The sequence below is a fragment of the Osmerus mordax genome, chromosome 3 (assembly GCF_038355195.1).
Source record: "Osmerus mordax isolate fOsmMor3 chromosome 3, fOsmMor3.pri, whole genome shotgun sequence".
NCBI lineage: Eukaryota > Metazoa > Chordata > Actinopteri > Osmeriformes > Osmeridae > Osmerus > Osmerus mordax.
The window spans coordinates 7795330-7809099 of NC_090052.1; the positions used below are offsets into that span (position 1 = coordinate 7795330).

Here is a 13770-nt window from a genome sequence, read left to right on the forward strand (position 1 = left end):
GGACTGCAACCGACTACATCAAGTCTCTCCTCCAGCCTTACACCCCCCCTGCCACCTACGGTCTTCTTCTGACAAACGTCTGGTGGTCCCAACGCTCAACAGCGCCCGGTCCCAACACAAGCTCTTCTCCTGTCTGGCCCCCCAATGGTGGAATCAACTCCCCACCTCCATCAGGGACACTGACTGTCGCCCCACCTTCAAGAAAAGGCTCAAGACGCACTTGTTCCGGGAGTACAACGGCACTTAGGAATGCTTGGCTGGACCTTTCCTCCAGGATCACAATGACTCGTATTGAGAGACTTGTTGCTCTTGTTGGTTAGTTGTAACGGTTTTAAATTCTTGTACTCGCTGTGTAATATTTTACTGTTGATTGTTTTTTCTACAGGTACACTCTTGCACTCATGTGGGGAGCTTCATGTTGTTCAATTGTAACTTGTTTGACTGCATGCTCTTATGGTTCTTCCCTTTGGCACTTATTTGGTTTTCCACAATGTATGCTTCATTTTTTGGCTGTTTGGGGCTATCTCGTTGTTATGATCAGTGACCTATGCTCTTTTATAAAGCTCTCTCTTGGAAGTCGCTTTGGATAAAAGCGTCTGCTAAATGCATAAATGTAAATGTAGCCAAACTTCACTGAGCAGCACTTGTGCTAGCTGCCGCATCATTGGATACCAGTGGAGAGAAAATGACGTTTCCTTCTGTAGTTTCAGTTTGGCAACTACTTGTTTACTCTCCTCTTTTGTCTTTATCTTTTGTGCTCCGTTCAGGGAGTTGCGTTTCATTTAGCAAATAGTTTTTTTCATTCACTTCACTCTTCTACTGTCTCATATTAAACCAACTGATATGACGTGCTTTGCTGCGCAGTAGCTGCAATCGATCGAATAGTCCACAGTTGTATCGGGTGGGAGGGGAAGCCTGCGTTGACACAAATAGAATAAATGCTCTGTTGGTATTTTTGTTGATTCTTTTGGGTAAAGTTATGACTTTTAATTGATTTGTATTATTAATCATATAGTATTTTTTATGGAGTCTTTCAAGGGGCCCCTTGTCAGCTGGGGGCCCCCTGGCACCTGGGGGCCCCAGGTGGTTGCCTACTTTGCCTAATGGGTAAGTCCGCCCCTGGTTACACTTGTAAATTGTGAATTTAAAGGTTTTGAAAGAAAAAGGGAATATTTTGTCTTAAGGGCATTTTTGGTTGACGTGGTGACGAATACTAGCATGAGTGACGTAGATCTGGGAGCAGTTTTAACTGTCCCAACATGGATTCATGAAACAAAGTTATGATAACGATAGTTTAAAGCAAATTCAAATGTGGGTCAGAGAATTAGTAGAAGGCTAATTTTGAAATCAAACGGCGATATTCATTCAATAATGGAAACCTTATTATGGGAAATCATGGGAAGTTTTTGTGTTCAGACAGAAAGGTTGTTTTTATTCTGATTTTAATAACCACGGGCACATCAAATATCCATTGACATTGAATCAATTGATGGCATTTTTCCAGTTTGGGTTATTTTAAAGCGTTGTGTTTTTGACAAATGTTTTATTTGGGTTTGAGGAAATGTATGTAAAAAATTATGAGGAAGTGATTAGAAAGTTACATAAAAGATTGGTTTATAGTGGATCATGGAAGGTTATGAAATGAAACAAGAGAACGTTTTATGGATGTGAACAGATGATTGGTTTAAAACACTAATATATTCTGGAAAGCAAGTATGCATATACTTTGAAGGTATATGGGCTAACATTCTAAGTCAAAATAATAAAATGTAGGGTTTTTAGGAGTTTTTATAAAGGTATTAGAGGCAATTTGGTTACTGATGAGAAACAGAAATGAACTAAAATGTACTTTTATTTGGATTTTGATTGTAATTGGTTTTAAGTTTATTTTAGTGTTTTATCAGAGCCTGGCACAATGTTTGGGATAAACTTAGGCTGTGATGAGGGTTGTATTAATGGTATTAGTGCATAAAGAGGGTTATTATAACCTTTGTTCTGAAATAATTTGGGAAGAATCAAGTCTGATAAATTGTGGTTATGATACAGTTGGAGCTAACTGACTGTTTTGAACTGCAGCAAAACACTCATGAAGTTCTAGCCATCTAAACTTTATAGAAAATGTAGTTGGGAAATATGTTTGGTAAATGGCTACATTAAGAACATTATGTGGTCTAGATTTTTCATTTAAGAAGCATACAGATTCAATTCTGGTTTGGGATACTGACAATGGTTTTTATCATATCTTTGACAAAAAGAGGTGTGATTTGGTAAAATAGAGAATCAGACAAATATGTTTTGAACTTAACTGTTTGAAAAGAAAGAAAACATTTTTTGGAGTGAAATAAATTAGACTAACAGTTGGTTTTGTTTTAATAAGGGAACAAAGAAACAGATAGTTATTTCTAGGAATAACTAATAGGAGATGAATATCAAATGATGGATTGTCTTGTTATACATGTTTGCTCAACAATGGATAAATAGGGTAATGATCACCTGGAAGATACCAATTTCAAAGAATTTGTTTGCTCTACTAGAAGTTCATACTGATAACATTGATTTTATTTTACTGGGAATGCTAAAGCAGATGTGGCAGCAAAAGAGGCAGCCATACAGGATGTCTTAACGTTAGGAAATGTGGATGAGACCGTCTTGAGAAATATGCAGGAAGTGTCACCAAAATGAAAGTTCCTCCTGTAAATTCACAGGAGGAACTTATGTTACTAAAGAATCTATTTCGTTATGTATTGATTTGAGCCATGGAATAAATCATGTCTCAAACAGGAGGGATGGAGATAACAAAGTGTTTACACCATATGGATTTACAAGCAGTTATAGACTGTTGGAAGAGGTGATAACAATACTGTTTCATTTATGTGACTGAATGAAGTATTATTTGGGAGTTGCATTAAAGCTTAATGTTTTGTTTTTGAGAAACCTGTTTGTACTACAGAAAGTTGATAATAATTTGAAAAGAAACAGAAATTGAGAACATGTAATGAGATTTCAGGATGTGTGCCAAAGTGATGTCTTAAATGAGTTAAGGCCGAAATATGCTTCTGCGTCTCCGTTTACGGATGGGCGGGCGCACGGATACGCACGGATACGGACGGATAGACTTTGTTTATGGTTCTCCGAAGGCTGTGGGTGCTGAAAACAATTCACCGCCAGAAGAGTAGGTGGCGCAACTTGTTTTTGTAAGTCGTCGTCGAGTGTTTATTTACCTAGGTTAACGAGAAGTTGGAGCAAATTTACAAATTTGCCGTTTCATCAATAAAATACGCACATTTTCAGCAACTACACTGCCCATTTCTCGTCACATTTTAATTCAGATGATGATTTACATGTACTGTTTAGCTGAAATATGAATTCTAAAAACTTACAGCAATGGCGGTCAAAGGATTCTGTTAGTCCTGTTTATCAGGGCAACCCGGCCCCTGACGCAAGCGGTTCTTAATACTGACCAATCACAGCCAAGGGGGTCTCCGTAGCTCTCCGTCGCTCTGAAATTACGACGGATAGTCAGGAGGTGCATGTCGAGCTCTCCGAGGGCTGACGGAGAGCTCGTAGAGGGCGTTCCACGGAGACGAGGGCGTTCCCATGTGTCCGTCTTTCGAAAAACGCAGAAGCATATATCGGCCTTTAGCAGCAAGCTGGAGAGAAATGTCTGTTGACCTAAAGTCCTGATTGCTCTGTAGGAGATCACTTTCGGGGGAGGGGGAGCTTGTTTTGCCATCTATAAAATGGAGATAAGTTTGACCGGGGGAGTACATTTGGAGACAAAATCTGGGGGGACTTAAGGGTTAAACAGGTTTTTGTTAACCCTTTCACGCAAAGTGGTCACTACAGTGGACAGCTATTCAAAACTCTGTTTCTTGTATATGCATGGGTTTTGGTGGTTTAGTTGCACATCAGCCACTCTAGTGGATGCTTTTGCGTCATCCCATACACTGCTACCCATTGGCCAGTTGTTCTAAGTGAAACAACATTTTTGAAATTCCAAGATGGCCGACAAATTTTCAAAAACGCTAGCTAGCGCATAACTATCTTGCCAATCCTTCTATAGAAGTAGACCATCGTAGGTAAATAAAATGTGGTAACATAAAGGAACTACTAAGGAGCAAAACTATTGTAAAATCTTTCGAAGTATTGCTTTTATTTTGGGAGGAAATTACAATTGATCATCTGTCCACTAAATTGGACATCATGCGTCACTGGCTTTAAATCAACCACAATTTATTCTAGTACTGCAACTTTGATGTTCTTGAAAACACTTCATCTGCAACAACTTTTTGGGCTGTTATAATTTGATTTGTGTTTTTTTGACCTGTCTGTTGGTTTTTGCTCCAACAACACTCATTTGACTTTATTTTACACTAGTTACCTCACCCAGCTAATTATTAGATTCAGGTGTGCTAGATTGTTGGGGCTAAAACGTACAGGCAGGTAGCTCCCCAGGAGCAGGGTTGGAGACCCCTGTTTTAGATGTTTCTCACACTTGATTCAAATGATTGAGTTGTTATCTAGCTCAGCAGAAGCCTGACAACGACCATTCATTTGAATCAGGTGTGTTGGAGCACGGGAACCATGCATGGCAAGGATGCATTTCATTGAGAAAGATGGTATAATATGTGACAGTAGTTTTAACAGCATAATATATGATTTTTCTCATTGGTTTGGTTAATCCATATTTCTTCAGTTTCTTATTTTTTTACAACCCGCACGCATGTTGTCCACCTGAGTGGACAAAAACTATACTACTATAAAAAATGTGTGTAAAAAGTTTGTATGCCTGAAGAGGACTAAAAAATCCAAACTAAGGTTGTCATAATTCATGCATGAAAGGGTTTGGTTAACTGAGATTTATGATTCCCTGACCTGCAGGGAACTGCTTATCACCTAACCTGGAGAGGAAGAGCACAACTAGACTGTCTTAGAAAAACCTGACTGACATTTTACTGAATGGTTGATTCAGATTGTTTTAGTGATGACCATGTTGACAACAAGTAGGCATGTTCTTATATCCTGATAATTTCTGTATTGATTTCTTTGTTGCAATCTTTGTTTCTATTTGATTTTGTGTGATGAAGGAGATCTGAGATGATGTCCAGGTCTGCCGGTCAATGCCACAGACGTCAAATGACCACTCTGCTGAGTGATGACGGGTTTTTATCCCAATACCATGGGTTTCCCCGTTATGTCCAAGCATTCACACTACTAGACTATAATGCTGTATAGTCTTACTGATTATTACACTTTTTTTTTTTTTTATGAATTATTTAGATTTTTATGTATTTTTGATTTTATTGACTGTGTGTTGGTGTGGTTTTGGAATAACACATTTTATTCAGGATAAACAGGTGGGAAATGTTAGAAAAGTTAAATATGTAACTGTTATCCTGTATAAGAATGATTCTGTGTTCAGTATTCCTTGGGTGCAAAGAGAGGCCTACCCCCAAATCTGAACTCTGGGTAAACAGAAGACCCTTATCTTGGGGCTGAGGACTAAGAAGAGGGGGTTTTTGGTTGTTTTAAGGAGATACTGTCTGACAAGGACTAGGTGGAGACGCAAGGTCTGGTGACCATTTGCTTGACACCTATGTGAAAGAGCTTTTACAACATCAGGAGATCCTGGTGTTGTGTTTTTAACCAGGGTTGATGTCGTAAACACGCACGCACACACGCGCGCCAGGTCTATGCAAGGGAGCCAATGAAAGAAGAGCCATGGGACATTTGCATGCCTCTGTTTTAGCCAATCATTGTCAAAAGCGGGTCTGTTTAAATAGGTTGCTAGCACAACATGCTAGCGGACAAACTTTGTATTGCGATCAGATTTTGTCTCCTTGCTGGCAAGCATTAAACTATTGTACTTTCTTTGAATCCGACGACTCTGTGCATTACTTGATAAATAAATTATCCTAACAACGGACCTTATGGGTCCTTGAGGGTTTTTTATTCCCATGAGAAATAAGCCATGTATACCAATTTTCAGGCATTTTGGAGTTATGGGGCGCTGGGGAAATCACGTAGACTTTGGGCGTGGCTTATAGCGCCACCTATGGGTGTACATGGGTAATTAGCGGTCTGTGAGTAGTGAGTGACCTGTTGTATCATTGGGCCAAATTTGAAAAAATCGGGTCGAGGACTTTTTGAGCTCTTGAGCCATTTCACGGAGAAGAGGAAAAATAATAATAATACTAACAAAAACAATAAGTTCCCTCCTACCGTAGGAACCCTAATTATAATTATATAATTGTTATTTATAGAATATAAATGACTGCAACAAGCTGGGTGCCATTTCAGAAACGCAATATATCCAAGCTCTATTGAGGAGCTGGGGTTGGGGCTTGGAACACACACCCTTAGGCGTTAATTGAAATATAAATTTTATTAATTAATTAATTAAGTCTAACTAAATAATTTCCATTATTTTGACCACATTTCTTTCTGGGCGCAAGCAAGGACCCAGTGTGTTCATTTGCTTTTCACCTTGTGCTTGGGCTATGACAAACAGACAGTAGACCTAGGAAAACCACACAGACCTTCCCTAAATAATTCACTTAATCTTTCCATTGGATGGAAACACTCCCACTGATTTATTCCTATTCCCCACCAGATGCATATGCATTTTTCTGTAGGCCTACTTCTCTTTGTCAAATATAGCATCCGTCTCTTTTTGCACACAATGTGTAGGCCTACCTGCGACACAATGAACTAGGCTATGGTAGAAACAAGACAGAAGTTGATGTGTGCTGCTCAGTTTTGGTCTTATGATGGAATTAACATTTAGTGTCCTAACTTTACATTGAGGCAAAAGGGTATCTAGTCGTTTCTGAACAAAGTGTTAAAGTCTCAAAGTTTTTTTCTATGAAAAAAATAAAATATGTTCACTATTTGGTTATACAATAAAATGTTCATCATATTACTTTCAGAATAGACTTTGTGGTAAAAAAAAGTATTTTAATATAATAGAAATAGGCCTAGCCTACTTAATTGATCCTAACTTCCGAATTGTCCCACAACCAACGCAGGAGTTGACATGTTGGCAGTCCAATCCATTGCGAACTGCCCCATTGACAATGAATGACTTCCAGTGTATCGCAAATGGTTTGTTGCATCGGGCGTTAAGGGTGAATTACCCCAGCAAAAAATACATTACCCCCTTCTTGGCATTTCTCAAATATGTCCCCATATATTATGTCTAATGCATGAAATATTTGAATGTGAAATAGTTATAGTGGTACTAAAATGGGGTTTATTTCCATCAAACATATTCAAGAACAGTCAACATCAGTATAGGATGAACACCAATAGTCTTGAATCAATACATTTGATTAACATACTGTGCAGTGCACATACATACTCATACTGTATGCTTAAAGCAATCATTTAAGGCATGCACAGGCAAGTCTGCACAAAAGTCTGATTTAGGATTATAGCAATACATACCAACACTATTACTGAGTTTGCAGATAGTTTGTTAATATTTTTATAGTTTGCAGCTTTCTCTTAATTTCAAGATGCAAAAGAGACTATATCAAACAGAGCAGATTATATTAAACATAAGATTTAGTTTACACTTATGACATCAGAAATTGTTTAAAAAAAGAAAGGTGTGTCTTTGAATGAAAAGATAGAGTTCAATAGAATAAAAAACAAACCTGAGATATCAGAAAAGGTGTAAAGAAAATCACTGGTGTCATAAATTATCATGAACTGGTGGTTAATAACTGTCCTCTACACAGCATAAGGAATGAAAACCTTTGAACATGCTTTTTACATCAGTTTTTCAAATAAAGTGATAGTCATTTACCAAGAGTCATTTACCAGATGAATAGCTAAAGACATGAACATTCTTTGGACTGTTGTGTTTGTGCTCATGATCATGATTTGACAATAATAAAAGGAACTGAGCACTACTGTATTTACTCAAAGATGTCAATGATAAATTAACAGTCACTGTAAATAAATCAATTTGGTGGAAAGAAGCAAGGCATCGAGTACAGTTCATATAATGACACTTTTACACAGATGTATCTACAGTTCTGTGTTTAAAGCAAGCAATTTATATATACATAGTAATGAACAATCATTGAAAAACGAAATTAACTTGAAGCCCCATATAAGTTGAGCTAAAATTTTACTTTGTATAAAGTGGTTAGAAAACAGACATGCTACAGTTTGGTAAGAGTAGTGAAAGGGTATGGGAGCCATTGCTGTCTGAGACCTCCAACTTCCATATGCACTGTCAGAGTGGCTTATTCTAACTTATGTCCAATGGGAAACCCTTTAGCTAGAACCCAAAGCCATCAAGGATGAAGTTCACTGTATTCTAAAGACAAGGACTTGGGAAAACACCTTGTACATTCGATCAACATGCTTGTTTGGCATAGGCCAACTGGCAACTTTCATATATTGTTGTTACGCATCAGATTTACTGTCAAGAAGTGGAAAATTGTTCATTTGTGCCCCACAAATTTCACATTAAAAACCAAAAAAAACGTTTTATGTGGTATTATGATTTTTGAAAAGTCTCAAATTGTTGGGGTGGTTCCAACCGCTGAATCAGATAGGCTGATAGCTATGGTTTATTGGTGATTATGTACTATAACTGACAGGTATGAGTTAATTTGCTTTGGTTTGCAATGTTCTTAATCGCTTGTGGCAAGAGCCTTGTGCCTTGGACAAGGCTTCACATTTAAAATACTGCTTAATAAGTATTTCAAAGACACTGACTCATGGTATAAAAGCATTAAACCTTTAGTTAAAACAGTGTAAACATTTAGTAAACTATAGTTTGAATTTGCACAGCGTAATAGGCGCTATGAGACCTCTCAACAGTAAGAGAAAGTGGAAGTGTTAACTGCTGTCCTCAAAAAGCATCACATACTCCTTTCTATCTGCCCCGCCTCCTCCCATACACACACATACACACAATCACACACACACCTAAATACACAGACACAGTATACTGCTTATGTCACTTGCCAAAAGAAAGCGCTGTCCCTTTGTGACTTGGGAGACATTCCAATCATGGTACACTGACTAGGACACTGACCCTCAAACGATAAAAAGGTTCTTCTCAGTGAATATTAAAAAGACGCAGATAAGAACTTATCCTCACCAGAGAAACATTATACAGAAAAATAATATGCAAAGGGTGATATCTTACATGAGAGAAAAAATGACTCCCCTAAAAGCCATTGATGACTAACAAACAATTTAAGCAGTTATTCAGTGCATATACTGAAGTTCCATTGTGTTACAAATGTAAAATATTAATACCAGAGATATCAAAACTTTGCAGAGAAAGATATAAGGCATTGGGAGTGGTATGATGTCTCACTTGGTAAGGGTAAAGATACATTGTGATCATTCTGCAATATTTCTGCATTTTAGCATTCTAAGTAAGTTATGTTAAGTCTTTCTTAAAGCAGCAGATGCCTGCCTTGAATCTTAAGACTACAAGTCTGTGTTTCTGTGCTCTGTTCAAAATATGTACCTTACTGCACACAAGAGATACCCGCAAACCCCAACCCTTTCCCTTGCATCCTCTCCATCTGTGCAAAACAAAAGACTGCAGTTCAGCCCTCATCCAATTCTCCTTTCGCCCTTCCCTCTTTCCTATTTTCCTTCTAACTGGTCAGCCTTCTTGCCGTATACTTACACATGTACACAGCCGCAGTATGTGTATAGTGTGATTTGTGTGTGCATATCTGCATTTGTGCATCTGTGATTGTGTGTGCGTGCATGCATGTCTTTGTACATACATATGTATGTACAAATATGCATGTGTGATTGAAAGCATTGAGTGCAGTCATTGGAAACTACAGTACAAAAAAAGCAAAGACAAATTAGTTCACTTCAATATTTTGAACCAAACGTTACCAAGGCAATAATAATTTATGACAAAAAAGTCCCAATGATCATCTTTCATTAATTCATCACATCTTTCATACAAAGTGCATGACTATTTATTTGAACTTAGACCTTCAGTCTTTATGTTTAGCTACAGTGGTTTTGGTGTCACAAATAAAACGATCACTTTTTGTTTTACATTGTTAAGGAGCTCACTGAAATAGGACTAGAAAATCCCTCTCCCTCTCTCATTTCCAGTGACACTTCACTCTAGCTTTGGCAGACTGGAGTGATTTGGGAGGCTTGTTGAAGAAAACTGATTTACCATCCACCTGAAGAGAAGATCTTTACATAAGACTGCATTTGCTCCTGCCATACCCTGCACAACACCTGCTTTCTGGGTCAAACATGCTGTAGGAGGTAGAGTTAAAGTTGTCTGTGTCTGAGAACATGTACAGGCCTTCCATGCTCATGCAGCAAGAGCCAGATTAAAGGACAGGGGGTAGGTTGCAGGCGCTTGAGAAGAATAGTGCTTTGATTTTGGAAAGTGTACAGTCTTGTTAGTTTGCTTGTTGTTTGTGCAGTCTTGCCATCCTGGATGCAGGTTTAATTAAAACCCTCAGGATTTTAATATAACTGGCAGAAATGAATGACAGACTGAAGTTAGATTTGGGCATGTATGTGGATCAATTATTTCACAGTAGTTAAATTCTTACCATACAATCAATGAAAATACAAAATAACTGAAGAAAATTGTCAACAAAGACACGAGCAAGTGAACAAACAAAGATAATGGCACAAATGGGTAAAAATAGGAAACCTAAAAGTACCAAAATAGTGTCACAGAAATAATGAACATTTTAACTGTGATTGTCATACTCACGTCCCCAGTTGAAGATGATAGCTGCAGTAATGATGATGATCCCTCCCACTAGGGAGACAATGGATAGTATCATGGCATTACGACCCAAGCGCCGTGCCCCATCGATGTTCCCCTCCTGCAGACTGTTCCGGGACTGCAAAATCAAGGTGTAAAGATGATCAAAAGTTGTGAAGCCACATAAAATGTACAGTACCTTTCTTACAATTTCTCATGTGATTATGGACATGCATATCAAATGTCTGGCTATGAATGTACACTTGTGGCCAAAAGTATTGGCAGTGACACATTTTGTGTTTTGCAAAGTTTGCTGGTTCAGTATTTGTAGATATTGTCTTCACATTTTAAAGGCTTTTATTGGCAAAAACAAGTCCCTCCTTTTATAGCAATCAATCTGCTCTTATAATCCAATCAGAATGATAGAGTGATTTCACCTGACTAGAACTCATTCACACTTTCCCATGTGCTGATGAAAGGACTTAGTGAAATTATATTAGCTGGTCATGTTTGCTAGGTCCCAAAAACAGTGAAATGTGGATTTTTGTGATATAGTTCATGTTTTTAGGCCAGTGAATCTTTGATAAAAAATGCATCTGATCACTCGGCACAATAATCATGAATCAATACCACAACAACTGAAGCAGCAAACTTAAAACAAATATAAAATGTGTGTCACTAGCCTATCACAATCATACTAAATAATATAGGTGGACTAAGAATATTGAATTTGCTTCACAGGAGAGTATTTTACTTGCTCGTTTAACTGCGTTGTCATGTGAGCAAATATGGGAAGTTCAATGTGCTGAGGTGAAAAAAGATCATGCACAATGGTAGGTACTCCAAAGCAACTTACCATTACAGAGAAGGTCAGAGCTACGATGTTGATGGGCCATAGAGGGCAGAAACAGGACAGGATTGCTAAAATCAGATAGTCTCTGGGTTTGGACCCATCGTCAGGGCCCTCTGGCAGCATACTGGGTTTGCGACTGAGGGAGGGTCTAGGGGACCCCGCTGAGTGGCCCAACGAGCCAGAGCGACTGCCCAGCTGGGAGCGACCATTCAGTTGGTGCCCACCTGGCTTGGTATGCTGCTGCTTTTGCGGGGAGGAGAGGGAGGATGCAGAGGGGGAGGGGTCTGCAGAGGCAGGACAAATTCCATTACCTGCAGAGGATATAGATTGATATACAGAAGTAAGGGGAGACAGGGTTTACAAAAAAAAGAAAGACGTAACAGTAATTCCATAGTTTTTCATTAACATTTTTGTTGTTCCAAAATGCTATCGTGGTAGAACTACTTCACTAAAGGCTAACAAAATGATGTGGCCAATCAGGGGATGTCATATACCTGAGACGGGAGAAAGGCATAACATTACATCAAATTCATCTCTTTGTTTGATTTCCCAAATAAGGAAACATAAATTTAGTGAGGTGAGGGGACATCTCCACATCAGACACAGACTGTGTCATATATCACTCCAAAATAAAGAGGATGGGGTGGGCGGGGGTTGGGGGGAGGTTTATTTACTGTTCTCCATCTTCTCGCTGATCACTGCCAGGTGGTCCAGTTCAGCAGCCCTCCCTGGGCCAGAGGGTGTGGCTGGTTGTTCGGAGATTGTTGGTTGGGAGGTGACAGGTGCTTGGCTTGACTCCGTAAGCTGGTTCACTCTCTGACCTTCCTCCCTGCCACCGCAAGCAGTGAGTTTGGTGGTGATGGAGTTTGAAGCCATGGCTGAACAGGGACAATGCTAATTGAGCGTAGAAATTTTGGCGTTTGGATTGCTGAGTATGATTTGGAAGGTGAACGAACTGAAATAGATTTGTTAAAGAATTGGTTATTTGAATCACTTTGTTGCTTTATTTGTACTTCAGTAGCATTAAGTTGAGTTCGAACTGTGAGGGAGACTGCCCCGGTGTCAATGAATAAAACAAAGATACTATACACCAAGATCTACTCAGAGTCGTCTTTGAATCAATTAATCCAATTCAAAGAAATCATTATACTCATTTACTTTGCCAAAAGCCCAACATATTTATGTAAATACATGTTATTTTCATAATCCTTTTTGTTTATATGAAATATCCGGTGTTTCCAAAACCTTAGTTTAGACCTCTTTGCTACATTATTTAAATGCTGTTTGTTTTTGTCAAAGTAATTTTAGGTTATCTTCAAATTCTAATAGCAGAGCTATAGACCCAGCAAACTATTCTTAAAACATTGATACAAAGAAACTTGTCATAACTATTACTACCTTATAGGCCCTGTAGATGTTGACTATATCGAGGTTACAGCAATTGCTGTGGTGCAACGGAGAGTCGCAGAATTTTGCATGCTGACGCAGGACTGTTTTATGAAAATTTAGCTTGAATTGTAAGAATACATGTTAATAGATTAACCAACATTTTTTGTGGTGTTCAAATTTACACAGACTTGCACTCATTGGTCTCTCTCTCTCACACACACACTCACTCCACTGCCCATGGAAAAGCAATATCGGGAGATACACACATCTTAAAGATGACACACCCACCTACAAGCAGCACATGCAGCCTACATATTTGGGCAACCAAAAAACTGTCAATAAGAAACAAAGTAGTCAAAAGTAAAAACATGGAAAGAATTGGCCACCTACCTGATCCTAGTGCTTGATAAGATGCTGTTTTCGGCACATTTTGCTTTAATAGATCACAGATCTATTATAGAACTCAATCTAAAATATTCAGTAGGTATCACAATTTCAGCCCAACCTAAACGTCCGCAGTAAAATTGTGCTAACACACTCGATATCAAGCCTACAATCCCCTTTCTCTTAATAGAAAAATATAAACAGCGCTGTGGGATGTTCAGATAGCTTTCTTTTGCGTCCAACCTCAGCCCTCCCTTCTCGATGTGTGACGGTGGGGGGGAGGGAGGTTGCGGGGAGGGGGTATAGGAAAAGCATCTGCAATAGGATGCTTTCCCTCTCTTTTCCCCATCTCATTTGTCAATAGTAGATTTCGCTGAGGATGCAGTAAAATGACCACGGCGACCACCATATC

At 38.7% G+C, this 13770-nt stretch overlaps 1 protein-coding gene across 1 annotated transcript; it reads right to left on the bottom strand.

Moving 5' to 3' along the window:
- Positions 1-3506: 3506 nt before the first annotated feature.
- On the bottom strand, positions 3507-12461 carry LOC136937898 (trafficking regulator of GLUT4 1). The gene is made up of 4 exons (XM_067231039.1): positions 12260-12461; positions 11589-11896; positions 10739-10871; positions 3507-3733 (listed from the first exon to the last, which is right to left on the bottom strand). Exons 1-4 carry the CDS (start codon positions 12459-12461, stop codon positions 3507-3509), a joined length of 870 nt encoding a protein of 289 aa, XP_067087140.1.
- Positions 12462-13770: the final 1309 nt, after the last annotated feature.

Bases quoted from the DNA above. Each gene is read 5' to 3' on its own strand.
- LOC136937898 (XM_067231039.1), bottom strand. From the start codon at position 12,461: ATGGCTTCAAACTCCATCACCACCAAACTCACTGCTTGCGGTGGCAGG. The intron at 11,897-12,259 runs GTAAATAAACCT...TATCCTCTGCAG, and splicing joins CAGCGAGAAGATGGAGAACA to GTAATGGAATTTGTCCTGCC. The intron at 10,872-11,588 runs GTAAGTTGCTTT...TTGATTTTGCAG, and splicing joins CTCTGACCTTCTCTGTAATG to TCCCGGAACAGTCTGCAGGA.